At 52.7% G+C, this 27,774-nt stretch overlaps 2 protein-coding genes across 11 annotated transcripts; one reads left to right on the top strand and one right to left on the bottom strand.

Moving 5' to 3' along the window:
* The first annotated feature begins 94 nt into the window (after positions 1-94).
* On the top strand, positions 95-4,434 carry COMMD5 (COMM domain containing 5). 4 transcript variants are annotated; one of them, XM_032760874.2, is made up of 3 exons: positions 95-138; positions 1,026-1,234; positions 3,219-4,434. In XM_032760874.2, exon 3 carries the CDS (start codon positions 3,276-3,278, stop codon positions 3,948-3,950), a length of 675 nt encoding a protein of 224 aa, XP_032616765.1. In that variant the 5' UTR covers positions 95-138; positions 1,026-1,234; positions 3,219-3,275; the 3' UTR covers positions 3,951-4,434. The 4 variants fall into 4 exon arrangements, with proteins under 4 accessions (XP_032616765.1, XP_032616764.1, XP_032616767.1 ...); XM_032760873.2 differs by lacking the exons at positions 95-138; positions 1,026-1,234 and adding an exon at positions 1,526-1,619; XM_032760876.2 differs by lacking the exons at positions 95-138; positions 1,026-1,234 and adding an exon at positions 1,676-2,184.
* Positions 4,435-11,301: 6,867 nt separating this feature from the next.
* Positions 11,302-27,380, bottom strand: LOC116813721 (zinc finger protein 7). 7 transcript variants are annotated; one of them, XM_032760847.2, is made up of 7 exons: positions 27,314-27,380; positions 25,830-25,877; positions 25,316-25,442; positions 23,806-23,904; positions 17,843-17,932; positions 17,120-17,236; positions 11,302-13,538 (listed from the first exon to the last, which is right to left on the bottom strand). In XM_032760847.2, exons 2-7 carry the CDS (start codon positions 25,830-25,832, stop codon positions 11,728-11,730), a joined length of 2,247 nt encoding a protein of 748 aa, XP_032616738.1. In that variant the 5' UTR covers positions 25,833-25,877; positions 27,314-27,380; the 3' UTR covers positions 11,302-11,727. The 7 variants fall into 7 exon arrangements, with proteins under 7 accessions (XP_032616738.1, XP_032616736.1, XP_032616745.1 ...); XM_032760845.2 differs by lacking the exon at positions 27,314-27,380 and adding an exon at positions 26,564-27,001; XM_032760854.2 differs by lacking the exons at positions 17,843-17,932; positions 23,806-23,904 and having other exon boundaries at positions 25,316-25,475.
* Between the last annotated feature and the right edge of the window lie 394 nt (positions 27,381-27,774).

The following is a 27,774-nucleotide window of genomic DNA, read 5'->3' as shown; positions in this document are numbered from 1 at the left end:
GATCCATTCCCTTTAAACAATCCTCCCTCAGCATCGTTTTTAGACTTGACTTGTTTTGTTTTAGAAATGGAGTCTTGCCATGTTCCTCAGGCTGGTCTCAAATTCCTGGACTGAAGTGGTCTTCACTCTGCCTCTCAAGTAAGTAGCTGGGACTATAGGTTACCCTCACCTCCTGCTGTGAGGTCAGTTCCTAACAGGCCACTGACCTGTAGCAGTCCACAGCCTGAGGGTTGGGGACCCCTGCTATAGCGGCACACCACCACACCTGGCTGTTTTTTTTTTTTTTAATTTTGTAAAAATGAAGCCTTGATATGTTGCCCAGGCTGGTCTTGAACTCCTAGCCTCAAGTGGTCCTCCCACCTTGTCCTCATAAAGTACTGGGATTATAGGCATGAGCCACCGCACCAAGTCTCCACTCCTATTTATTATTGAACACTATTCCATTGTATGGCTGTTGTGGTTTGCATCTGTGTCCCCACCCAAATCTCATGCTGAAAGGTAATACCCAATGCTGGAGGTGGGGCCTGGTGGGAAGTGATTGGATCGTGGGGGTGGCTTTTCATGAATGGTTTAGTACCATGCCCTTAAGTGATGGTCTCATGATAGAGTTCTCCTGAGATCTGGCTGTCCACCTCGGCCTCCCAAAGTGCTGGGATTACACCGCGCCCAAACTGTCATTTTTATTATAACCCTTCTAATGGTATGAAATGGCACCTCTCTGTGGCTTCCATTCGCATTTCCCTAATAGCCAACGATGCTGAAGGCTTCATGTACCCATTACCCACCTTGTATCTTCCTTGATGTCTACTCAAATCTTCTGCCCATTTAATTAGGTTGTTTCCCTTCTTTTCGGTTTTTTTTTTTTAAAGCTTTATTGGGCTATAATTCACATACAATATAATTCACCCATTTTGTACAATTCAATGATTTTGGCATATTATTTTTAACTATGGTAAAATACATGTTAAATAAAATGTATGGGAGGCCATTGTTTCGGACCGAGCTCCTGCACTGGGGCCCAACAGAGCAGCCCAAAGCGGAACCGAGTCACGCGCGCCGGACGCCACCCGACCCGAGGGGAAACCGGGCAGCTCTCAAAACCCTGGAGGCTCAGACCGTCCACACGGGACAGGGACGCCCGCTCGGCTCCGCTCCGCGCTGATCCGCAAGGTCCCGCCGTTCCCCCGCCGCCCACCCGGACGCCGACGAAAGCCAGCGAGCTCCTCGGCCTCAGGTGACTGGAATTCTGACCCCCGACCACGGGACGCGTCTCCGCTTTACCCTCCTCTGCGCGGGCGGTGAGGGAGACGCGGGCCCAGGCCGCAGTTTCTACCTCAGAAACGGAAACACAACACCGCCTTCTGTTTCCTTTTTCCTTGGGGAAAGAAAAAAAAACAAAACTGTCTAAGACGAGGTCTGGGACCCCGCCGGCGACCCCCGACTTCCCCAGGCGGGGAGGGGGCGGGGCCTGGCGCGGCCTCGGCTCCGCCCCTCGGGCCAGCGGACCACAGTGGGGCGGTCATTGCCGCCTTCCTAGAGCGTCCCGGAAGTGTCTCTCGGGGCGCTTCCGGGGACCAGGCCCGCTTTTGGCTGCATCAGCCGGGGATTGCCGGCGCCAGGTGCTGGGGGCGACTCGGGCCGCGGGAGCGTGGGGTGGAGTCGGGTGGAGTCTCCCTCCCGGGCTGGGTGTGGGGGCCTAGGAAAGGCTGCCTCGCCGCTGCGTTCCGGGAGCTCTCGATACTGCGGGGCTTTTCCGCGGAGAAGGGCCCGCCTGTAGGTTGGCCGCGAACCGTGCGGGCGGCGACGGCCTAGCGCCAAGCTTGACTTTGTGCACCAAGGCCCCCGCGCCCCGGAACGGGCGACGCGGAACGGGCGACGCCGCGTCCCCATCAGAGCCGCGGGTACCGAGTCGGGGTGCGAACCCGGCCTTCCAAGCCGCGTGACCGGAAGCGGGCAGCTCAGAGGCCTTCCCGGATGGCTCTTTGGGGTGGCTCCTGGTGCTGGCGGGGCGGTGGAGTTGGCAGTGGGTGGTCGTTGACTCTCAGGAGAATGGGGCGCCGTGAAGCCCGTGGGGAGCTCCTGGGCTCCCCCAGCGCTGTGCAGAGTGGTCTGACAAGTGCCTCGAGGACAGGAGCTGTGCCCCGTTGAGCTCTGCTCCAGTACCTGGTGTGCTGAGGTGGGCAGGTGCGTTTCCTCCGGCACAGCAGGTGCTTGTGCTGCTGCGCTGCCCCTTCAGGTGCGTCGGAACCCTCTTTAGATGCCGCACTTGCCACCTGTTGCTCAGCTCCTCCAGCCTGGGGGTTGGGGGCTATGGTGGAAACAGCTGGGACTTCTGAATAGACAGGTCTAGGCTCCAGTCCTTGACTTTGGCAGTTGTGTTTAGAGCTTTGATTTCTTTTTACTTTTCTTTTATTCCTCCCTCCCTCCCTTCCCTCTCCCCTCCCTCCCCCCTCCCTCCATTCCTTCCTTCCTCACAGCATCTGCCTGTTGTCCAGACTGGAGTGCAGTGGCTCGATTTCGCCTCACTGCAACCACGACCTCCTGGGCTCAAGGGATCCTCTGTCCTCTCAGCCTTCTGAGTAGCTGGGACTACAGACGTGCACCACCACGCCTGGCTAGTTTTTTTAATTTTTTGTAGAAACGGGGTCTTGCTATGATGCCCTGGTTGGTCTCCAACTCCTGGGCTCAAGCGATCCGCTGACCTCACCCTCACAAAGTGCTGAGATTTCAGGCTTGAGCCACAGCACCTGGCCTAGAGCCGTATCTACGCCCCCCTCTCTCTGTCAGGTGAGAATGGTAATTCTTGCCCACTGTTGTGAAGGATTCAAGGTTGAATAGTTAAATGGTCTCAGTGTGGTCTGTGGCGCCAGCTGCCGTGTCCCTGTGTTCCCCGGACCTTTCCCCTAGTTCATTCTTTCATCTATTAATTTACTTGGAGAACTTGTGCTGTTTCCTGGTCCTCCTCCCTGCCCCCCACTTCTCTGCCAATTCTTGCTTGTCCTTCATGCCTTAGATGTCACTTCCTCTGGGAGGCCTCCACTCCTCCTGGGACTGACATGGACCCCTCTGCCACCTACTCCTAGGGCCACCTCCACAGCACTGACTGTCATTGGTAGTTCACACTGTCAGCATCCTAATGATGGGGACCATATCAACCCTCACTCGCTGGCCCAAAGGACACGAGAGTCACTGGTCTTCTCCCCTCCGCCCCACTCTAGGCATCTGCATCTGGGACCGACCTCCTGGGCTGGCTGATCAAGGAGGAAGCAGCAGCAATGTCTGCTGTGGGGGCTTCAGCTCCATACCTGCATCATCCTGGTGATAGTCACAGTGGCCGAGTGAGTTTCTTGGGGGCCCAGCTTCCTCCAGAGGTGGCAGCAATGGCCCGGCTACTAGGGGACCTAGACAGGAGCACGTTCAGAAAGTTGCTGAAGCTTGTGGTCAGCAGCCTGCAGGGGGAGGACTGCCGAGAGGCTGTGCAGCGTCTTGGGGTCAGTGCCAACCTGCCGGAGGAGCGGCTGGGTGCCCTGCTGGCAGGCATGCACACGCTACTCCAGCAGGCCCTCCGTCTGCCCCCCACCAGCCTGAAGCCTGACACCTTCAGGGACCAGCTCCAGGAGCTCTGCATCCCCCAAGACCTGGTCGGGGACTTTGCCAGCGTGGTATTTGGGAGCCAGCGGCCCCTCCTTGATTCCGTGGCCCAGCAGCAGGGGGCCTGGCTGCCACATGTTGCTGACTTTCGGTGGCGGGTGGATGTAGCCATCTCCACCAGTGCCCTGGCTCGCTCCCTGCAGCCGAGCGTCCTGATGCAGCTGAAGCTTTCAGATGGGTCAGCATACCGCTTCGAGGTCCCCACAGCCAAGTTCCAGGAGCTGCGGTACAGCGTGGCCCTGGTCCTAAAGGAGATGGCAGATCTGGAGAAGAGGTGTGAGCGCAGACTGCAGGACTGACCCCTCAGTTGACCAGTCCCGTTCAGGTCAGGCTTGGACAGGCACCCGAGATGGTGCCAAAGTGCAGCTGACTCTTCCCACGACAGCCCTGCCCTTCCCATGAGGCAGGCTCTTCAGTGAGTGTTTGAACGTAATTGTGTAGTTTTCTGTTTAATTGAAAAAGAGAGTTATGTCTTTTTTTTCTTTTTTGGAAGTAAAGCAGCTAAAAATATGTTTCTCTAGGTGGGCGTTGAACCTCACACCCTCCCCTTCCCTGTACATTTGTCTTTGCTGCTGGGCGTGGCCATGTGAGGCCAGGTTGAGGCCCTTTGTAGACACCATACAGTTGCTCAGCCTGGCCCCGTGTAGCCAGGTGCTTTTGTAGATCTTGTGTTTTACGTTGGGCATTTTCATTCTTCTGCCTTAAATCCCTGACCCCACAGAGCTGACATTCTAGTGGAGCTGAGGGGAGGGGAAACATTGTAAAATAAATAATAAAAATTAACTGGAATAGCTCGTCAGAGGATGGCGCGTGATGCAGCAAGTAGGGTGGGGTCTGCGCGCTGATGGGGTGACCTTCCTTGAGGGTGTGACATCTGAGCGAGGACTTGAAGGAGCCGGGGGCACAGCGCTCTGAGGGGAGCAGCACAAGGGGGGGAGGACAGGACCCAGGCGGCCAGTGTGGGGAGGCCTGACGTGCTTAAGGCCCGCCTGGCTGCAGCCAAGCAGGTGGAGATCGTTGTGGGGAGGCGACGTTGGGGAGGGTACAGAGGTCAGGACCTGAGGGACTTTAAAGGACTGGCTCAATTCTGAGTGACAGAGGAGCCCTTTTGAGAGTTTTCAGCAGAGGAGAGACATGATCTGGTGATTGGCTGCTGTGTGAAGGGGTGCAAGGGAGGAGGCTAGAACCCAGCAGAGAGGCTGTCACCAGGGTGGAGTTGGTGGCAGGGACCTCTCCAGGGTGCCTCTAGGGCAGGTGTGTGCAGGGGTCGTAGCCAGCTTTGCAGCTTCCAGCATAACTGTGTTCCGGGAGGGGCCTTGGGGCTCAGTCTCTGCAGAGCCATTTTCGGTCAGCTGGGTTCCAGCTGACTGCTCCTGCCTCCATGGAGCACTTCTGGAGCATGTCTAGTCTGTTTTCTGCCGAGAAACCTCCCCTTGTCTTTGAGTGCCTGGGGTTGCTTGGCTGTTTGTCTTGTCTGCAGTTTTTGGTTTGTCTCCTCCACTAGCCTGGATTTCTTCCTCATCCCTCCATGGGCAGTTCTGACATGTCGGGTGCAGAGGAGTACCTGGGGGCGGGGTCAGTAGACTCTGGGAGGGACCCAGGTGCCCTCTAAGGCGCATGCTTGTGGGTACTGCCATCTGGTCATTCATCCAGCTTTGTCCCACCCTCACTGAGTTCCAGGTACAGCCCTTCTCTCTCCCCGAAGGCACTGTCCCCACCACTGTCATCGGATCAGGAATATGACCAGCCACTTCCTGCATTCTCTGTCCCCAGATGTGGATGTGGCTGGGGCTGGGGCAGCTGGGACCATGTTGCCTTTCTCACTCACCGGCCCTGGCCCTGCAGGAACAGCAGCTTTAGGGACAGCCCCATCCTTCTGCTTCTCCCAGCTGCTTAGCAAAGCCTGTGTGGAGCCCAGAGCACGGACCTGCCCTCGGTCCTCAGGCTGATCTCTCGCCGTCTCTCGTTGGGAATCTGTGTTTGCCTCAATTCCTCTGTGAACCCTTGGGCTTGTCTCAAGCGGGGACCCAGGCAAATCAAGACACAGCCATGAAAAGACAGCTTATGAGACACAGGCAGGGGAGTGGGCCATTCCGGGGACTGGGGCTGGCACTGCCCGAGTGCAGGGGATTGAGAGACAGAGGGAGCAAGTGCAGGGACAGCAGCTGGCCCCAAGGCCACACGCAGGATTTTGGTCATTCCACTGGGGCAAGGGGGAGCAGTGGGGTTTTAATCAGGGCAGGCATGATCCAGTTGGACTTGAGATCCCTACAGCGTGGAGCAGACTTAGAGGCCACTTCCTCTGACTCAGCAGTGAGCAAACTCTTCCCACAAGGGCCAGAGAGTAAACATTTTAGATTTTGTGGGCCATGAAGTTTCTGTCCACCCTGCCATGGTGGCTTGAAAGCAGTCACACGATACGTAAACAAATGGATATGGCTGTGTTCCAATACCACCTTTTTTTTGAGACGGGAGTTTCACTCTTGTTGCCTAGGCTGGTGTGCAATGGTGCGATCTTGACTCACTGCAACCTCTGCCTCCCAGGTTCAAGGAATTCTCCTGCCTCAGCCTCCGAAGCAGCTGGGATTACAGACAAGAGCCACCGAGCCTGGCCTCCAATAACATTTTTTTAATGGATATTGAAATTTTCCTTTTTTTTGAGACAAGGTCTCCCCGTCATCCAGTCTGGAATGCAGTGGCACAATCATGGCTCACTCTAGCCTCAACCTCCTGGGCTCACAGGCACACCACACCTGGCTAATTTTCATATTTTTTGTAGAGATGGGGTTTTGCCATGTTGCCCAGGCTGGTCTTGAATTCCTGGGCTCTGGTGATCTGCCCACCTCGGCCTCCCAAAGTGCTGGTTTTACAGCAATGAGCCACCGCACCCAGCCATGAAATTTTAATTTCATGTGTCACAAAGTATTTTTTTCCATTGAAAAACCATTCTTAGGCCAGGCATGGTTGGCGCCAACCCCATGAGCCCACTGGACCCCTCCAATACAGAGTACCTGTCCATCCTTGTCAGTGGTCAGTCTCCATTAGACCTGGACTCCAGGGCAGGGGCCAGCCCTGTCCATCTTTGTCCCCGTGGCTTGCACAAGGCCTTGCACAGAGAACGGATGTCTGCATCTAGGAAATTACTCGCTTGGTTTTCTTGGCCTTAGTTCTCTGTGGAAACTTGCTGGTGATTTCCCTCTCCTGTGGCACTGTCCTGAGCCCAAAGCCTGGATGCCTCCCCACCTGCATCACTCATTCATTCAGCAAACATTTCTGGGGCTCTGAGTCAAGCTGCATGCACTGGGGACTTGGAGATTTATAAAATGGCCTGGACTCGGCCCTTGCTCTGCTCCTCTTTGTGAAGCTTCCAGAAAACTCCAAATAGTTTCAATTCAGTGTCATAAATGAAAGATTATTCTGATAGTTGAGATAAAAAGCAATTCCACACCTAGGTTATAGATTTAATTTATTGTCTCCAAAACAGAAACCCAAAATGTTTTTATTTATTTATATATTGTGGAGACAGGGCCTCACTCTGTCACCCAGGCTAGCGTGCAGTGGTGCAATCACAGCTCACTGCGGTCTTCCAACTCCTGGGCTCACATGATCCTTCCTTGGCCTCTCAAAGTGCTGGAATTAGAGGCATGAGCCACCGTGCCTGGCCTGGAAACTCTTTAGATGAGCTTACCAAAGCCCGAATTGCAGTGCAGTGTGATGTGAACAGGTAACAGGATATTCTAGCACCTGCACTACCCCATGAGCAGCCCCTCTTCCTGTCCCTCTCCACAAAAGAACCACCAGCCTGTGTGCCAGGGGCCACCTGGATGCTTCCATGTGATACTCAGATCTCAAAGCTGTGCAGTAGCTTGAATTTAAGTCATGTGCTCACACCCTTGGCTCTCAGCAAGCTGCCCCATGGACATGATGTGTTTCCACATCGTGCAGCTAGGACTCCTACTCAGCCGGGCACGGTGGCTCACGCCTGTAATCCCAGCACTTTGGGAGGCCGAGGCGGGCGGATCACGAGGTCAGGAGATCGAGACCATCCTGGCTAACACGGTGAAACCCCATATCTACTAAAAATACAAAAAAATTAGCCAGGGGTGGTAGCAGGCGCTTGTAGTCCCAGCTACTCGGGAGGCTGAGGCAGAATGGCGTGAACCCAGGAGGCGGAGCTTGCAGTGAGCTGAGATCACGCCACTGCACTCCAGCCTGAGGGACAGAGCGAGACTGTCAAAAAAAAAAAAAAAAAAAAAAAGAGGACTCCTCCTCCTCTCCCTCCGTGGCTAATGTCTAACCTGGATTGTTGGACTTTAGATTTACTTCTATTGAACTGACCCAGCTGCCTTACTCTGTTGTACCGGACATTTAGGTAAAGAAACCACTAAGGGCTGAGAGGAAAAATAATCCTTCAGTGGCTGGAGGGCATGAAGTTATTTTCCAAGTTCAAGGTGATTTGGTTGGTGTGGTAAACACTGCTGCAGCAGGAAAGCCGCCAGAGGCTCCATGAAGACGCATGGGCATCACCAAGCCCAGGGACACTGTGCACAGTCAAATTTGATTTTAACATAGTTTTCAAATGTCACAAGTCTCTTATTTTCTCCCCAACCATTCAGAAATGTAAAAAGCTACGAATGGTTTGCCTAGTTTGCCAGCCCCTGACTTAGGACCATGTCAATCCAGAGAGAATCCAGGTGCTGAAGCAGAATGAAGCTTGCACCCCAGCCCCTTTTTGGCTGGTTGCCATTAGTGGAAAGAATACAGCATTATGGTTAGCACAGAATCTGGAATTTTCAGACCATCCGTATGGCTGACGTTCCCCTCCTGTCCTGATCATGAACCAGGAAGTGGCCAAGAGGTGATGACAAGAGCCCAGGAGGAGGCAGGGTCAGTCTTTGTGAGCAGTGTTTTGGAAGGCCAGGAACAGGAGTGGCAGGTGGTGCATGTGGGTGCCTTGGCTCTTGTCCCCATGGTTGGGTGGCCCAGAAAGCCTGAAGTAGAGAAAAAGCAACAGCAACCCCTGTGCTAGACCTGAAGGTGACCACCTGGCTAAGCACATTACCTGCCAAGACCCTCCTCAGCAGCCACGCGGCCCAAGGCAGGGACACTGCACACATACTCCACATGCACAGAAGTTCCGGTGTGAGTAGGGCGTGGCTGGAGAAGAGGCAGTTACAGTGGACGCACTGATTCCATGGCTGTGGAGGGCACCATCACCCTTGTACACCGGGAGGAGCCCCTGAAGGGGCAGGTGGGAGGTCACCAGTCAGGAGTTCCAGGTTCCCCCTGAATGACCAGGACTGTGGAGACAGGGTTGAGGTCTGTCTTACAGTTGGCCTCATGCCTGTGAATATCAGCCTTAATTAGATGCTGTGTGAGAAAGTCAAATGGACAAGGTCCCAGCCTGTTAGATTAGGGTTGAGCAGGAGATTCACGTGAAAATTCAATTTCAGCAAAAAAGCATCAGGCCTTGAGCAAGCCACCTGCCATCAGCCACGCCTCCCTCCATGTTCCTGCATGTGCCAAGAACCCCACCGTGCTCCACCTGGGCCACTTCTCAAGGTCGTGTCGGCAGCAGAAAACCTGAGGGGTGAGGTAATGGCCCCCCAGCTCCCAACAGAGCAGGCTAACTCCTCACCTCCGAGTTTCTCAGCTGTGCCTGCACCTGCTGGGCCTCTGCGTCATGGGAATGGTGGGCAAAAGGAACTGATAGGGCCCTGACAACCGCGGTGAGTAATCTGCCTGCCGTCCCCTAGGTGGAACGGCTACCGGATTCCTCGTGAGCTTCTACAAAGAATAAAATCTCAGACCCTCAGTTCTTGGCAGTCTTTCAGGCTGAGTTTTAAGGAAAGCTGTTCCGCAACATAAATTACATCCAGACCTGTGTGGCCTCCCCTGTAAAGTAAGGCAACTGGGGTTCTCCTCCCTGACCCTGTCCCTGTTTCTCTTCCCATCTGTCCTTTCACCCTATGGTCTGCTGGTCTACCCCCACTGCAGCTCAAGTTCTTTTCTCTGCCATCGTTTTTCCCCACCTCCTCTCCCTAAGTTCTCCCCAGAGTCCTCTTTCCCCACTCCCTCCCCACCTTCTTCCTAACCCACTCCCTCACCCCAAGTTCTTCGCTCAACCATCTTTTCTTCCCACTATCTTCTTTCCCCACTCTCTCTCATCACCTCTTCTTCTCAGGTTCTTCTCCCCATATTTGTTTCCCAACCACCTTCTTTCCATCCCATTTTCGTCTTTCCTTTTTTTTGTTTTTTCTGATAGAGTCACACTCTGTCGCCCAGGCTGGAGTGCAGTGGTGTGATCTTGGCTCACTGCAAGCTCTGCCTCCCGGGTTCACACCATTTTCCTGCCTCAGCCTCCCGAGTAGCTGGGACTACAGGTGCCCACCACCACGCCCAGCTAATTTTTTTTGTATGTTTAGTAGAGACGGCGTTTCACCGTCTTAGCCAGGGTGGTCTCGATCTCCTGACCTCATGATCTGCCCACCTCGGCCTCCCAAAGTGCTGGGATTACAGGCATGAGCCACGGCGCCCAGCCCCCTTTCGTCTTTTTCTCCACTGTCTATTTCCTCCTCACCGCATTCCCGCCCACCAAAAAAAAGTGGGGCAACTAGGCCATTACAAGACAGTCATCAGCCTGAGGGCCTGTGCACACGCGGTTATGCTGGAGGTGCTGGCATGGACAGGGGTGGGGGTACTTGCATTCGTTTGCGTGCTCGTTCTCTGACAGGCACAGTAAGGCGTGTTCCTCTACATTGTTTCTGCTCAGTACCCTCTCACAGTGCATGTTTTCAGATACACAAATAAGGCTCTGAGTTTCAGGGAGGGCAATGATGTCCTGGGTCACACAGCAAGCCCCTGGGACACAAGTGTGACCTCAGAACCCTTGCTGTGACACCTTGCTTCTGTGCCTGGCACTGGTATGTGCTCCATGAATGCCAACCACACCAGTAATGATGGCGTGTACCTGCTAGCCCAGCCTGCCTCTCTGGTCCTGGGTGGCTGGGTTAAGTTCTAAGATAAGGACCTAATGTGAAGTTGGAATTCTAGGCACTCCTGGACCTCCTCCCACATGAGCTAATGCATTTCCTTATTGTTGAAGCCAGTGTGAGCCATTGATCCTTAAGGGAAAACAGTTTAGGTAAATTATTTTAACCTACTCAGTCTAGCAGCGCTCGTAGAGCCTTCCTTGTGCTGCTTCCTCATTCACAGGGACCTGTGAACTCAAAACTGCAGACTGCACCCTGATTTTGAGGGACACAGGCTTTATTGAACAGGTTAAGGTCAAACATTTCAGGAAATAAACATACACTTTGTATGAAGTTGGATATTCTTTTTTTTTTTTTTTGAGATGGAGTCTCACTCTGTCGCCCAGGCTGGAGTGCAGTGGCGCGATCTCAGCTTGCTGCAGGCTCCGCCTCCTGGGCTGATGCCATTCTCCTGCCTCAGCCTCCCAAATAGCTGGGACCACAGGCACCTGCCACCACGCCCAGCTAAATTTTTGTATTTTTAGTAGAGACGGGGTTGTCACCTGTTACCCAGGATGGTCTCGACCTCCTGACCTCGTGATCCCGCCTCGGCCTCCCAAAGTGCTGGGATTACAGGCGTGAGCCACCACACCCAGCCTGAAGTTGGATATTCTTTTTTTTTTTTTTTTTTTTTTGAGATGGAGTCTCGCTCTGTTGCCCAGGCTGGAGTGTGCAGTGGCGCAATCTCGGCTCACTGCAAGCTCCGCCTCCCAGGTTCACACCATTCTCCTGCCTCAGCCTCTCTTGAGTAGCTGGGACTACAGGCGCCTGCCACCACACCCAGCTAATTTTTTGTATTTTTAGTAGAGACGGGGTTTCACCGTGGTCTCGATCTCCTGACCTTGTGATCCGCCCGCCTCGGCCTCCCAAAGTGCTGGGATTACAAGCGTGAGCCACCGCGCCCAGCCTGAAGTTGGATATTCTTGAGAGCAATTCTGAACCTTTACCAACATTCTACGTTTTTCAGTATAAATGATCCCATATAAAATAAGTAAGTTAAGGCTGTAGGTTTATTCACATATATACACATTTATATGTAAGTGGTTTATCCCGTGTGAATTTTTTGATGCTGGGTAAGCCTTGAGCTCCGATTAAAAGCCTTGCCACAGTCATTGCATTTATAAGGCTTCTCCCCGGTGTGAATTCTCTGGTGTATAATTAGGTGTGAACGCCACCTAAATATTTTCTCACAGTCTTCACACTGATGCAGTTTCTTTATAGTATTAACCTTTTTACGGCTCACAAAGGTGGACCCTTCCAGGGCATTCCCATATTCGTAAAACCACTGGGCCCTAGTGTGTATTCTCTGGTGTTCAATAAGATACGAGCTCCGGCTGAAGGCTTTGCCACACTCACTGCACTCATAGGGCTTCACTCCTGCATGAATTATCTGGTGTTGGAAAAGGGTTGAGTTTTGACTGAAGGCTTTCCCACACTCATTACATTTATAGGGCCTCTCTCCGGTGTGAACCCTTTGATGTATTGTAAGCTGCGTGCTCATGCTGAAGGCTTTTCCGCATTGGAGGCATTCGTAGGGCTTCTCTCCTTTATGGATTCTCTGATGGTAAATAAGGCTGGAACTCTGACTGAAGGCTTTTCCACAGTCATTACACACATAGGGTTTCTCTCCAGTGTGGATTCGCTGATGTTGAATAAGGTGTGAGCCCTGAACAAAGCCTTTGCCACACTCATCACATTTAAATGGTTTTTCTCCAGTGTGAGTTCTCTGATGGCGAATAAGCCGTGAACTACAGCCAAAGGCTTTTGTACACTTGTTACATTTATAAGGCTTCTCTCCAGTGTGAATCAGCTGATGCTGACTCAGGCGCGAGATCCACCTAAAAGCTTTCCCACACTCATCACACTTAAATGGTTTCTCTACAGCGTGAATTCTCTGATGTGCAACAAGGCTTGGACTGTCTGAGGCTTTTAGAATTTGAGCTTTCTCCCCAGTATGCATCCTTTGATGCTGGGCCAGGGTGGAGCTCTGGCTGAAGGCCTTCCCACACTCCTTGCAAGGGTAGGGCCTCTCCCCAGTGTGAGTTCTCTGGTGTCTAACCAGCTGCGACTGCTGGCTGAAGGCTTTCCCACACTCACGACAACCATAGGGCCTCTCTCCTGTGTGGATTCTCTGATGGTGGATGAGGCTTGAGCTCTGACCAAAAGCTTTTCCACATTCCTCACATCTGTAGGGCTTCTCCCCAGTGTGGATTCTTTGATGCTGAATAAGTTTCGAGCTCAGGCGGAAGGCTTTTCCACACTCAGTGCATTTAAAGGGTTTCTCTCCCGTGTGGATTCTCTGATGCTGATTAAGCTGCGAGCAGAGCCTGAAGACTTTCCCACACTCTGCACATTCATACGGCTTCTCTCCATGGCAGTTACTTGGATGTTTCCCCTGCAAGCAGTCAGATAACTTTTTTTGGCATTCTTGACATCTGCTGATTTTCTGTGTATTAATTTCCCAATGCAGAGCGATGTCTGAAGTGGCTCTGACGCCTTTGCCACACCCCTCACATCTCCGGGACGTCCCTTCTGCACTCTCTTTCTGACTTTCAAGAGGCTGACAATCCAGGCCACTGCTTCCCAGCTCCTTACATCCCTGGGCTAAATCCTTGAAGGTCTTGGGAACCACAGTCTCCTCACTCAAACAGTCATTCTGGAAGGTAGAGCCTGCCACTTTCGGCCCGGGGCTTCCCAGGTGACTGTCTAACCAGACCTCAGAATCGGAAACGTCTCCAAAGCCAGGATTCTGAGGGAAGTCCTGTGGGGAGATTCTGACCACTGTCCCGTAGGATTCTGATTTTAGGATGTCCATGTCCTCACAGACCTGCTCATTTTCAGTCCTAATCGTAGAATCTGAAATAAACAGGAGCAAACAAAGACGTTCCTTAGGCCCTGTGCTCAGAGAAATGATAAGACTACAAATGTGGGGCCAGGGCTCGAGGCTCCCGGGATGGCTGCACTGGGCACTGCAAGGCCCAGGTGGAAACGTGCAAGAGAAGGCGGAGCCTTGGACGGTTCTCAAACCTGGTTTCATACTTTTTACCTTGTTCACTCATTCAATAGCAATGAATGTTCATTATGCACTAGGCAGAGTGCTGAGAGCAACACAGCCTACGGCGGGGCTGGCATCTGTGAGCAGAGAGATCCATCCTACAGGGCACTGGTGTAGGGCACAGTCCATGCAGAGGCAAAGAAGACAAAGCAAGACCGGAAGGGTGGGAAGCTACCACAGATTAGGTTGGGGCTCCAGCATCCAGGCTGGTGAGGAAACAGTACAGGGTCTGAGTTCTGAATGGAGGACATGGATTGTGATGAGGAAAACAGGGCTGGAAGAGCTGCCAAGGGACTTACTTGGTGAGCTCAGAAGAGCACTGGGCACCTATGCCGTTCATGGCTACTCCCTGGGGTGGGCTTCTGAGCAGGACCCAGCCCCCTCAGCTGCCTCCTGGCTGCTGCTGCCAACTTGCACCTGGCCACCTCCCCTGCTTCTCCCTGGGCTGTGCATGGCCACCCCCCAAGACCACACTGATTTCTTCCCTGGTGCTGCAAGTTTCTGGAGGCCCCCAGGAGGCCTTCCAGACATCTGCGTTCCTTCTGGACTCTCCAAGTAAGCACTGGCTTCTGTCCTACTCTGTAACCCTAGAGGGCACCTCTGTTGAGGTCAGACATCTCCTTGATGTCTGTGATCACAACCGTGACAGGACGCAACCACAACACACAGCTGTGGTCATGACAACCACAGTCCCCACCACGACACAATCATGTTCACAACCACAACCACGTGGCCACAGCTATAACCAGCCCGTCTACCCCACATGAATGCACAGCCCAGTTACAGGGCTTCAAGCTTCGGTTCCTGCCCACTCCTAACCATTGGTGGTGAGTCTCCAGCTTCCAGGGATCTCCAAAGATCTTCCTGTCAGTCCTGGAGAATCAGAGCAGGAAGCCCTTTCAACTTCACTGTGCAGCAGGGGTGCTCAAGGGCTGTGAGGACAGGAGGCACCTCCAGGCCTGGTCCTCATATGCTGCTTTCCCTACACAACCTCACCACCTCAGCATGCCTGCTCTTTCAACAGGGCTTGCTTGACACTCCTCCCAAGCCTTCCCCTGCTGTGAAGATAAGAGAGCAGGGTGGCCAGGTGCGGTGGCTCACGCCTGTAATCCCAGCTACTTGGGAGGCTGAGGCATAAGAATCACTTGACCCTGGGAGGCAGAGGTTGCAGTGAGCCAAGATCATGCCACTGCACTCCAGCCTGGGCAACAGAGACTCCATCTCAAAAAAAAATAAAGAGCAGTGGCAGAGAGAGCAGAGCCAGGCTGACAGCAAGGCTTTGTTGGGGGATGCCAGGAACCACCCACCAGGGGGCACAGTGGTGGTCAAAAGCGTGGGGGTGCACAGCTGGGACCTGGCCCCTCCTCCACTGCCCTGGGCCAATATCCTCCAGTATCTGATGCTGACTGTACCAGCTAGGGACAAGTAACACATCTGGGCATTGCTGCCTTGCTTAATGTATTCGGGTTTTGTGCTGCTGCTTATTTTATCTAAGAGGCTACATCTCTGCCCCGGAGTCTCGGGTCTTCGAGCAAGTGCTGGGTCCATCAATAGCAGCTCTCACCTACTGTGGGATTCTATTTTTTGTTGTTGCTTTATCACAGTAAGGACCACCTGCTACATATAAACCCACTGAACTATTTCTGCCAACTGTAGCTGGCTTTTCTGCCATGGCAGCCTCTTTAAACTCTCCAGTCCATGTTGGAGACATTTTACTGGGCAGCTGGGTTTTAACTGGGCCACCTTATAGCTGAACCTCCTTCTCAGGGAGGCTGAGCAGAAAGGATCACATGGGAGGAGCCAGCAGAGCCAGTGAGGCCAAGGTTCCCGACCACTCTTCCCACATCACATGCAGCCTTCCTGGGCGGCTGCAAGGCCCACAGGGTGTGAAGAGGCCCAGAAACCCTCCTTGTCCTTTGAAGCTGCCTAAGGTCATATGAATGGAAGGAAGATCACAGCCCCTACCTTCCTTTTTTTTTTTTTGAGACGTCATCTCGCTCTGTCACCCAGGCTGGAGTGCAGCAGCGCAATCTCGGCTCACTGCAAGCTCTGCCTCCCAGGTTCACGCCATTCTCCTGCCTCAGCCTCCCGAGCAGCTGGGACTACAGGCGTGCACTACCACACCTGGCTAATTTTTTTGTATGTTTAGTAGAGATAGGGTTTCACCATGTTAGCCAGGATGGTCTCAATCTCCTGACCTCATGATCCGCCCACCTCGGCCTCCCAAAGTGCTAGGATGACAGGCGTGAGCCACCACGCCCGGCCCCACAGACCCTACTTTTCACACCTTTGGACTGTCCAACTTGCTTCCCGAGGCCCCTACAAGCCGGTGGCCTCTGTAGGACCTGGTCCTGCCCTGCTGCAGAAGTGACTGTGATGACCCAGCAGCAACTGAAGGGGAGGTGAGGCGCTTCCTTTCTGCAGCTGAGATGCACGCAGACCCATCTCCCTTGTCACGCTGGGCAGCACACCAGCGAAGCAGAGAAGCAGAGCACCAAGCCAGGCACCTGCCCAGCAGGAGCGGATGCTGGAGGCAGCAGGTGCCCTGGTTAGGGCTGAGGACCCCAAGATAGGCTGAAGTCCTAACTTGAAGCACCTCAGAATGTGACCTTGTTTGGAAACACAGTCGTTGCAGATTAATTAGTTACCATGAGGTCACTGGGGTGATCCCTAACCCAACATGACTGGTGTCCTTCTAAGGAGACGGCCACATGAACACAGACACGCAGGGAGAAGGCAGCCGTGTGAAGGAGTCAGAGATCAGAGTGAGGGATGCATCCACAAACCACGGAACCCAAGGACTGCCAGAAAACCACCAGCTGCCCGGAGAGGCAGGACAGGGTCCTTTCCTAAAGCCTTCACAGGGAGCACAGCCCTGCTGACCCCCCGATTTCAGATTTCCGGCCTCCACAGCTGTGAGTCAATAAATTTCTGTTGTTTCAAGCTTCCTAGTCTGTGGTTCATTGTTACGGCAGCCACAGGGAAGTAATGCACTCCTGGAGCCTGAGAGAGGCTCCCTGAGGAGAGGTTACTGAATGCCAGACCTAACCCTTCCTTGGATCCATAGCTTTGTATCTTTGCTTAATAAAAGTATGAGTAAAATTAAAAATAGAACAAAATGTGACATGATTCAGAAACAAGCTCCGTTTTTGTGGAAATGCATGGGTTTTTGTCTCGGCTCTTCTGCAGTTTGGCCTCTCCCAAGGCAGCCCCACAACGGGTCTATGCTCCCTTCTACGTGCTGGATGCTGCTTCCCCAGTGGCATTCCCAGGCATCCCAGCGTAGCCCCCGCGACTCACCCACAGCTACCCACAGTTGTGAGGCCCCTCCTGCAGCTTCTCCTCACCCCAGGGCTTCTCTGCGACGGGGTCTAAGCCTCACCTGTCTTGGAGGTCCTTGGTGCCTCTGTCCCCTCTGCTCCCTGCAGGTCGAGGACCCACGGCTCCTCTCCCTGCTCCAGCCGGGAGATCAGCTCAGGCTTGAAAACCAGGAATCCTGCTGTGTGTGCGGCAGAGAAGACGACAGTGTCAGCATGACGGGGAGCGTGCAGCACAGGGCTAAGCCTTCCGCAGTTTCCAAATGGAAAGGGGCAGGGGGGCTACAAGGCACAGGCCAAGTTCCTGCAGGGAGAGGGGGTGGAGGGTGGGGAGAATCTGGGGACACAGCAGCCCTTTCTGTCCAGATCTGTCCAGCTCCTGTGGCTGGACAGCAAGGGATACCTGACTCCCACAATCTCCAGGCGACCCTGTCACCAAACAGTCTGCAAAGGACAGTCCGCCTCTATCCCTGGAACTCAGGGGAGAGAGAAGAAGCCCAAGCTTCACTTAGCAGAGCCGGGCCTGTCCCTCAGTTCAGAGAGCAGAGATGCTCCAAGAGGCAGGGGTGGTTACAAAATAAGATAACAAACAACGACAAATAGACACAAACGAAGCACATTTTGCATCAGAAAGCTCCAAGGTCCAGTCCTCAGCCAGTGTCCTTCCAGCCTCAAGTCCCTGCACAAAGGATGCCTCAGGGCCTGCCTCCCTTGCTGCAGACTGGGTGGCAGAGACCTGTGGGGGCCCACCTGGCACCCTGCCTTCTTGGGGCCACCTGCCCCCATACCCTCTTTGTGCCGGTCGGTACAGAGATGAGCAGTTGATCCATGGGCCAGCCAAGGCCTCTGGTTGGAAGCTTCCTTCAGGGTTCCCCCAGCTGGAAGGAAAGAGGCAGGCAGAGATTCCAAAGGCCTATAGCCAATAAGCTCAAACCCCCAGATGCAGGCAGGACTCCACACTCAACAGAAAACGCATATTCTCTCCAAGCACATGTGGAACAAAGAAACAGCCTTGGGTCAAGCCACAAACTGAGTCACAGACATGCCAAAGAACATACCACAGGACACGCGCCCAGGCAAATGCAACTCAGTGTGAAACTGACCACAAAATGGTGCTTAGATGCCATTAGCTACTTGGAAACTAAATAACAAATGACTAAGTGGCAACCATATTTATTATGAGTCAGAATTTATAGGATGCAGCCCAAGCAGTATGTAAAGATAAAATGTTATTTATTCAGAGATATGGTCTTGTTCTGTCACTCAGGCTGGAGTGCAGTGGCACCATCATAGCTCACTATAGCCTAGACCAATCCTCCCGCCTCAACCTACTGAGTAGCTAGGACTACAGGTGCGTGACACCACACCCAGCTAATTTTTAAATTCTTTGCAGACATGTGGTCTTGCTATGTTGCCCAGGCTGGCCTCAAAACTCCTGGGCTCAAACAATCCTCCTGCCTCAGCCTCCTAAGTAGCTGAGATTATAGGCATATGCCACTATACCCAGAAAAATTTTATACTTTTAATACGTTTACTAGAAATGATCATTTTAAAACACAAATGAGATAAATAGTAAGTTCAAGAAGTTGAGAATGGCCAGGCGTGGTGGCTCACACCTGTAATTCCAGCACTTTGGGAGGCCAAGGCGGGTGGATCACCTGAAGGTCAGGAGTTCGAGACCAGCCTGGCCAACACGGTGGGTCCAGGCTGCAGTAAGCCACTGCACTCCAGCCTGGGCAACAGAGTGAAACTTTGTCTCAAAAAATTAAAAAAGCAAAACAAACACCAACACATCAAACTCACATAAATAAAAAGGAAGAAAATAATAAATCTGGGGCAGGATTCAGAGAGCTAGAGAACAAAGACATATAAAAACATCCTCCAACCCAACCCCCCAAAAAAGGCAAAACCAAAAGCCAGTTATTTGAAAACATGAATATGACAGTCTCATGACAAAACCAATCAAGGTCAACATAGTGAGAAGATACTGCCAAAAAACAGAGAATAAGAGACACAATTACAAATAGATTAAAAACAAAAGGAAATGCCAGGCAAGGTGGCTCATGGCCTATAATCCCAGCATTTTGGAAGGCTGAGGCAGGATTGCTTGAGGCCAGAAGTTTAAGACTAGCCTGGGTAACATGACAGACCCCAACTCTACAAAGAAAGAAAAAAACAGCTGGGCATGGTGGTGCACACCTACAGTCCCAGCTACTAGGGAAACTCAAATGGAAGGATCTCTTGAGCCCAGGAGTTCAAGGCTGCAGTGAGCTATGATCGCACCACTGTACTCTAGGCTGAGCAAGACCCCAACTCTTAAAAAAAAAAAAAAAAAGGAAATATAAATGCATAAATGCTAATCCAAGACTCTCCTTCCCCAAAAGCCCAAGCTCCAGATGGTTTTACAGATTCGTTCTACTTGTATGCCAAATGCCATTTATCAAACATGTCAAAATTATATAAGGACAATACACAAAAAGAAATATATAGGCTGGTCATGGTGGCTCACGCCTGTAATCCCAGCATTTTGGGAGCCCGAGGCGGGCAGATCATGAAGTCAGGAGATCAAGACCATCCTGGCTAACATAGTGAAACCCCATCTCTACTAAAAATATAAAAAAATTAGCTGGGCGTGGTGGCGGGCGCCTGTAGTCCCAGCTACTGGGGAGGCTGAGGCAGAAGAATGGCGTGAACCTGGGAGGCGGAGCTTGCCGTGAACCGAGATTGCGCCACTGCACTCCAGCCTGGGCGACAGAGCGAGACTGTCTCAAAAAAAAAAAAAAAAAAGGAAATATAAATACATACATATATATATATATATATATCCATTTCACTTATGAACAGAAACACAAAAATCCAAAATACAATAATGGCTAGCTGAATCCAAAGGCGTATCAAAATTTATATATAAATATCATGATTTAAGGTTTATTCCAGGAATACAAGAAAATATAACAATGTAATTTCCGAATTAATAAAGAAAATAAGTCATGTGTCTCAAATGATGCAGAAAAAGAACTTGAAATTCAATATTTCTTTATGATTAAAAACAACAAAACTCCTTAGCCAAATTCTGTGGTTATGTAGATGCATTCCCTTTAAAATCAGGAACACAACGTGTCCACAGGGTCCTGTTTAACACTGCGCTGGCCACTGCAAAGGCAGAGATGGGAGGAGTGAGGGCTGGGAGGGAAAATACCAAACTCTCATTTGCAGGAATCCTCCTGCTGGTAAACAGCAGAATCACCGAGCAACACTGATTTACCCAGGGAGTTCCACAAAGTTGCCAGATGTAAGATCACCCTCCAGAACCAACAACATTTTTGTACTACAGCAATAATCAGCTAAAAATACATTCACAAAGCAAAAAAATCAAAACTTTTACATTGACGGAAAACAGTTTCAAAGCACTCCAAATAAAAATTCCAGTGCCATTTTTTAGGAACTCAACTTATTCTAAAATTTGTACGCAGCTGGGCGCGGTGGCTCACACCTGTAACCCCAACACTTTGGGAGGTCGAGGTGGGCGGATCACCTGAGGTTAGGGGTTCGAGACCAGCCTGGCCAACATGGTGAAACCTCATCTCTACTTAAAATATAAAAATTAGCCAGGCGTAGTGGCACATGTCTGTAATCCCAGCTACTCAGGAGGCTGAGGCAGCGAATCACTTGAACCCAACAGCCGGAGGTTGCAGTGAACCGAGATCACGCCATTGCACTCGAGCCTGGGCAACAAGAGCGAAACTCTGACCCAGAAAAAAAAGAATTAAGCCGGTGAGTTTAATTCTTTTAGTATTTTTGTAGTATTAAGAAACACTACAAAATTAAAACAAAAAACAAAAACCACCCCAAAATAAAAAACAAAGCCAAACTGGCCGGGCACAGTGGCTCACACCTGTAATACCAGCACTTTGGAGGCCAAGGTGGGTGGATCACCTGAGGTCAGGAGTTCCAGACCAGCCTGGCCAACATGGCCAAACCCCGTCTCTAGTAAAAATACAAAAAATTGGCCGGGCGTGGTGGCACATGCCTGTAATCCCAGCTACTCAGGAGGCTGAGGCACGAGAATTGCTTGAACCTGGGAGGCAGAGGTTGCAGTGAGCCAAGATCGCACCACAGCACTCCAGCCCAGGCGACAGGGTGAAACTTCATCTCAAAAAAAGCCAAAAACACAAATGAACAAACAAACAAAAAAAACCCAAACAAACCAAAAGCAGGAAGCTGGCCCACGAGAGAGATTCAGGGAAGAGAACAGGGTTCAGAAACACCCCATTTCATAGATGAAAATGGTGGCTCCACATGTCCACCGGAAAAGGAGATAGGTTTTTTTTTTTTTTTGAGACGGAGTCTCGCTCTATTGCCCAGACCGAAGTGCAGTGGCACGATCTCAGCTCACTGCAACCTCAACCTCCCAGGTTCAAGCGATTCTCCTGTCTTAGCCTTCTGAGTAGCTAGGATTACAGGCATGTGCCACCACACCCAGCTAATTTTTGTATTTTTGGTAGAGACAAGGTTTCACCATGTTGGCCTGGCTGGTCTCGAACTCCTGACCTCAGGTGATCCACCCACCTCGGCCTACTTCAAAGTGCTGAGATTACAGGCATGACCCACCAAGCCTGGCCAAGGAGACTGTTTAATAGGTGATGTTGGGGAAAACAGTTATGTGTGGACAAAATAAAACGGATTTTTACATAACCCAAATACAAATGTGGAGCGGGGATACAGATGAGAAATATAAACTATAAAATCCACAGGAGAAAATGAAGCCCATCTCAGTGACCTTGGAGGAGGAAAGAACTTTTTTCTGAGATGGAGTCTCACTCTGTCACCCAGGCTAGAGTGCACTGGTGTGATCTTGGCTCAGTGCAACCTCTGCCTCCTGGGTTCAAGGAATTCTCCTGCCTCAGCCTCCTAAGTAGCCAAGATTACAACCGCCCGCCACCATGCCTGGCTAATTTCTGTATTTTTAGTAGAGACGGGGTGTCACCATGTTGGTCAGGCTGGTCTCGAATTCTGACCTCAGGTGATCTGCCCACCTCGGCCTCCCAAAGTGCTGGGATTACAGGCGTGAGCTACCATGCCCAGCCAAGGAAGAACTTTTTTTTTTTTTTTTGGAGACGGAGTCTCGCTCTGTCACCCAGGCTGGAGTGCAGTGGCACGATCCCGGCTCACTGCAACCTCTGCCTCCCAGGTTCAAGTGATTCTCCTGCCTCAGCCTCCCAAGTAGCTGGGATTACAGGCGCACACTGCCATGCCCAACTAATTTTTTTTTTTTTTTTTTTTTTGCATTTTAGTAGAGACAGGGTTTCACTGTGTTGCCCAGGCTGGTCTCGAACTCCTGAGTTGAGGCAATCCGCCCGCCATGGCCTCCCAAAGTGCTGGGATTACAGGCGTGAGCCACCGTGCCTGGACAGAACTTTTAAATAAAACTTCAAAGAGACAATCCATAAGGCAAAAACACAGTAATTACGTTAAAATCTGACCTAACAGGCTGGGCGTGGTGGCTCATGCCTGTAATCCCAGCACTTTGGGAAGCAGAGGCAGGCGGATCACGAGGTCAGGAGATCGAGTCCATCCTGGCTAACACAGTGAAACCCCGTCTCTTCTAAAAACACACACAAAAAATTAGCCGGGCGTGGTGGCGGGCGCCTGTAGTCCCAGCTCTGCATGACCGAGATCGCACTGCACCCGCCTGGGCGACATCGAAGTCCGTCTCAAAATAAAAATAAAATAAAATAAAAATAAAATTCACGAAAGAAGCAGTTTTTTTTTTAGACAGGGTCTCACTCTGTTGCCTAGGCTGGACTGCAGTGGCGCAATCATAGCTCACTCCAACCTTGACCTCCCAGGCTCAGGCAATCCTCCCTCCTCACCCTCCCCAGTAGCTGGGACTACAGGCGTGCAACACCATGTCCGGCTGAAAAAGTGATTTATCATACACAAAACTAACCTGGTATTTATCACATTTGATAAATTCTAAGATAGTCTTTTTTTTTTTTAGACGGAGTCTCGCTCTGTTGCCCAGGCTGCAGTGCAGTGTTGTGATCTCGGCTCACTGCAAGCTCTGCCTCCAAGGTTCAAGCGATTCTCGTGCCTCAGCCTCCCGAGTAGCTGGAATTACAGGCACCTGCCACCATGCCCAGCTAATTTTTGTATTTTTAGTAGAGACGGGGTTTCACCATGTTGGCCAGGATGGTCTCGATCTCCTGACCTCATGATCCGCCCGCCTCGGCCTCTCAAAGTGCTGGGATTACAGATAGGAGCCACCGTGCCCGGCCCGAAGATAGTGTTTTTATAAAACCCTTTCCCATCTCTTGGACGCATCTAGGAATTGATGTCATCCGCCAGGTGGCAGCTGTGACACACCATCACTGCCTGTGCACACGAGCTTGCCCAGCTGCTCAGTTAAGTCACCAGCGCCATCATACAATACATGCTGAATTCAGCTGCTCTCTACACTGTCTTCAAAAGCTTTACCCTGTGACTTGGCACAGCAGCAGGATGTTATAAATAGACAGACGCCACGGAAAAAGAACAGCAGCTGTACCTTTGAGCCTGGAGAAGCAAACTGTTACTGGGGGAATGACTGCAATTCCAGTTACTGGCAAATCAGCAACTGTGTACACACAGGGCCTGAGAGAGGAGGACAGGCACAGCAGATGGAGCTGTTAAAAGGGATGGCTGCTACATGCCAAGCAAGAAAGCTCAAGCACCAACCTCACTGGATGAAGAAAACCCCAACAACACTTACGAAAGGCTGCAGAACCTCTTGATGGCCAGGCCCACAGGTTGCCATCATGTGGAAAGCACGGACACAGATAACCAAACCAGAGAGTGGGGTCACTAAAAGCTGTGAAGAAACATTAGAAGTACCCTTACTCCGGCTGGGCATGGTGGCTCACGCCTGTAATCCCAGCACTTTGGGAGGCCGAGGTGGGCGGATCACAAGGTCAGGAGTTCAAGACCAGCCTGACCAACATGGTGAAACCCCATCTCTACTAAAAATACAAAATTAGCCAGGAGTGGTGGCGCGCGCCTGTAATCCCAGCTAATCGGGAGGCTGAGGCAGGAGAATCACTTGAACCCAGAAGGCGGAGGTTGCAGTGAGCCAAGATCGCGCCATTACACTCCAGCATAAACGGACCTTCACTACATGTGTCTTTTCCTATTTCAGTGAGACGGGGTAAACCACGCCTAAATGAGTCTAAGAGGGCTCTTTAAAAAGTATAAAGTAAAATTAAGTGATTAAAAAATGGGTGTAATCAGTAGCATTCCAACTTTCTTAAAATAATGATGTGTACATAATTCCATGTTTTACAACGTAAGGCACCTTAGACAGAATGAAGAAACAACACCTTCAAAGCAATAAGGCACAGCGGACCTAGAATATGGGCAAATGCCCTGAGCAGATATTTTACAGAAGAACCTGGCAAGCTAATGAGGGTGTGAAAATAGGCTCAAGCTCAGCAGAAATCAGAGAAACGCAAACTCAAACTACAACAGCCTCCCACTGTACACTTATCTGACTGGCAAAACAGAAAGCTGGACTTTGCCAGACTAGCCGGGACAGAGGGGTACAGGCCTGGTCCAACACCCCAAGAAGCTCCTCGCCAACCAACGATGCCCCCATCAGTTCCACTCCTGATCCTCCAGCCCAGGCACTCTCTCGGGGGTCTGATGCAGCAGAGGGCTTAGTCACAGGCAAGAGGCCCAGCAAGGCCCAAGTTAGACACACCCCCCCTTCACCAAGTTGCAATCCGACAGTACACACCTTGTGAGAACACAGGCACGGACATAAACAGCACCGTAGTGGCTGCCTGTGGCAGTGGTGGAGTTCAGAGAGTTAGACTAACGGCAGGACAAGAGGGCAAGGGGATAACAGCATCTGCACAGTGGCCATGTGGGCGTCGCTGCCACCGCTTGCTCTGGTTGCACAACCTTTTCCTTGGATTCCTCCACCCAATAATTTCTCTTTTCTTGTCTAAGCTATTTCAAGTTTGGATTCTATTTCTCACAATTTAACAGCTTAGGAAAAAAAGAGGCTTTACTAACTCCCAGAATCCCACCCACTCCCTGGGGGCTGAACCCCATGACATGGGCAAAGCTAGGAACCAGCCTGGCACACCACTCGAGTCCAAGCCCCCTGTGGAGCCCACGAGGGTCTGAGCGTTTGGCCTGCATATCCCAGCCTCTGATGGAGGCCTGGCTGGGTGGGTGCTGACTGATGATGCAGGGGAAGGGGCCCCGAGGTGCAGCCTCACCTAGTCCAGCCACACTGCTGTGGTTCTCCAGCATCACTTCCCTGTAGAGGGCCCTCTGGCCAGGGTCCAGACACTGCCACTCCTCCCGAGAGAAGTGCACAGCCACATCGCCAAATGTTACCACCTCCTGAAAGGACACACACCAGCACCCCAGGAATCCCTGGGTGCCAGCCCCCTTCTGGCGCTGCCTCATGACATGTCTCAGGGACGTGCACCATGGGGCTGGGCAAGACGCTCACCAGGACTCCTCTGCCTCTAATATTCTGGGGAGGGGCAGTCTCGGGGAGGAGGAAGGAACCCAGTCCATGGTGGTCATACAACCCTCCCCCCTCAAGAGCCTCAATTAGGCCCTGGTTTGGGCAGGGGTTTGCTCACTACCTTGGGGATGGGGGCAAGGGGGCCTTCCTAAGCCCAGCAAGGGCCAAGGTAGGGTCTGGGCCCAGGGCCAGTGGGCAGAGCAGGAGGTGGGCCTTCACAGGACAAGCGAGGGCAAGGAGGCAGTCAAGCTTCCTACCATGAGGCTCAGTGGTGGGTGGGCATCCACGTGTTCTGGCCGAGAGACCTGTTGGCAATTATGAAAGGATTAGAGGTCAGGGTGCCAGAAGCCCAACTTCCAGGCTAATCAAGGAGGTACTGTGCTCTCTGCTCCTTTACCTCCAGCCCCAGATTTCTCTAGCAGGGACATGGGGCTGGGCTGAAGCAGCCGTGGCACTTGAGTGAAGCAGGCCCACTGAACTCTTGTTCTTCTTTAGAGTGTACGTGTGTGTGGCATGTGTGACTCACTCCACAAAGCTGTAAGGAGTGGATGCCACGTGCCAGGCACTGAGTAATGGAGATACAGTAGTGGACACGAGGACCCTGCCTTCGCGAAGCAGTCTGGCAGTGGAGAGAGTTAAATAACCACACAAATAAGTACATTGCAACCACGACAGCGCTGAAGTACAGGGAACTATGAAAGCCACTTAGACTAGAACGTTCAGTGTAATGGGTCACTTCCCCAGGGACCTCGGCCAAGGTGATGGAGGTGGAGAGAGCACTCCAGGCAGTAAGAATAGCATGGGAAAGGGCCTGAAGCAAGAAGAAATGGGGTTGGATGAACCAGTGTGGGTAAATTCCCGGCAGCAAGGGAAGGCAGTGAGCGACTGGAGGTTGGAGAAGGCAGGAGCAAAAATGACAAACTGCAGGGAAGACAAGAGTGGACATGGAAACCCCTGCCCTCGAGTACATAAATTCCAGTCTCCAGCTCACCTGTCGCCAGGATGGAACCAGGCACAGGGATGTAATCTGACATAAATCGTTCACCTCAATCAAGCCAATGACTCCAGACCCTCTACCTGCCCAGGCATTCCCCCGGGAGGTCGGAATGGGAAAAAGAGTCTTCATACGGCAGCTTCTGGCCCAGGAAGTGGTTTGTGGGTGGAAGCCCCAGGTCACCGGCACAGGTGGGCTGATCCAAGCAGCAGTGACCCCCGGAGGAGGATCCTCCCACCTGGCTCCTGACAGTAGGAATGCCCGGAATAGCAGCCAGAATTTAGAGAAGACAAACAGCCTACCCCACCCAAGGCACCGTTCTTTCCTCCACTGTCACTTATCCTAGGCCCTCCAGGGCAATAAACAGAGAAAGGGCCTAGAAGAAGGTGACTTCGCAGGAGGGAGAGTCCGGGCCCCGGGAGTAGGCCCAGGCCTGGAGAAAAGCCCGCAGCTGGAGCTCGCCTTACTCAGGCCCCTGACACCGTGGCTGCCACGAGCGGGGTCTGCGGGGAGCTGCGAGACTCGGCCAAACGAAGCCCACCTCGCGGCGCCGCCGCGGGGGAGGGTGTCTGGGCTCGACCACCTCCCACGCCAGGCGCTCAGGGCCCCGCAAAGCCCCCGCGCTTTCCCGACTGGAGGCCCCGGGGACGCGAGGACCCCAGTGCCGAAGGCGGGAGGGTGCAGGAAGCGACCAGGGATCACTCGGACCGAGGACAACCCGAGTCCGCGCCCGCCGCGCCGACTCACCCTCCCTGAGGACCACCCGAGGCTCGCAAACGCGCGACACCGCCGGAAACGGGCCTTGGCCACCCGCGTCCGCCCCGCCCCGCCCCGCCAACTTCCGGCCGCCCTGGGCCGCTCGGAGGCCCGGCCATCTCTGTGGTCCTCAGCCCCGCCTCCCAGGCTCCGGCGAAGGGGTGGAGTCAGAGCCGAGGAGGGGCGAGGCTGGGGCCCGAGGGACAAGAGCCTGGGCCGGACCAGAAGCCCAGATAGGCGGGGCCGGTGCCTGGGGGGCGGGGCTACAATCGGAGTCGGGCAGGGGGCGGAGCCGCGAGGGAGAGGAGGGCCCAGAGCCCGGAGTGGGCGGTGCCTGAGCAGGGGCGGGGCGGGGCCGGGGCCGGGGCCGGGAGCTGGGGACGCGGGCCGGGAGTTGCGGACTCCTAGGCTCGGGCCTGGCTGGCGGGTGGGAGGAGCGGCGTCGGGGCGAG

This window comes from Hylobates moloch, unplaced genomic scaffold (assembly GCF_009828535.3).
Source record: "Hylobates moloch isolate HMO894 unplaced genomic scaffold, HMol_V3 SCAFFOLD_9, whole genome shotgun sequence".
Taxonomy (NCBI): Eukaryota; Metazoa; Chordata; class Mammalia; order Primates; family Hylobatidae; genus Hylobates; species Hylobates moloch.
Note: the sequence above shows the minus strand (reverse complement) of the source record. Positions and strands in the feature narration are given on the sequence as shown.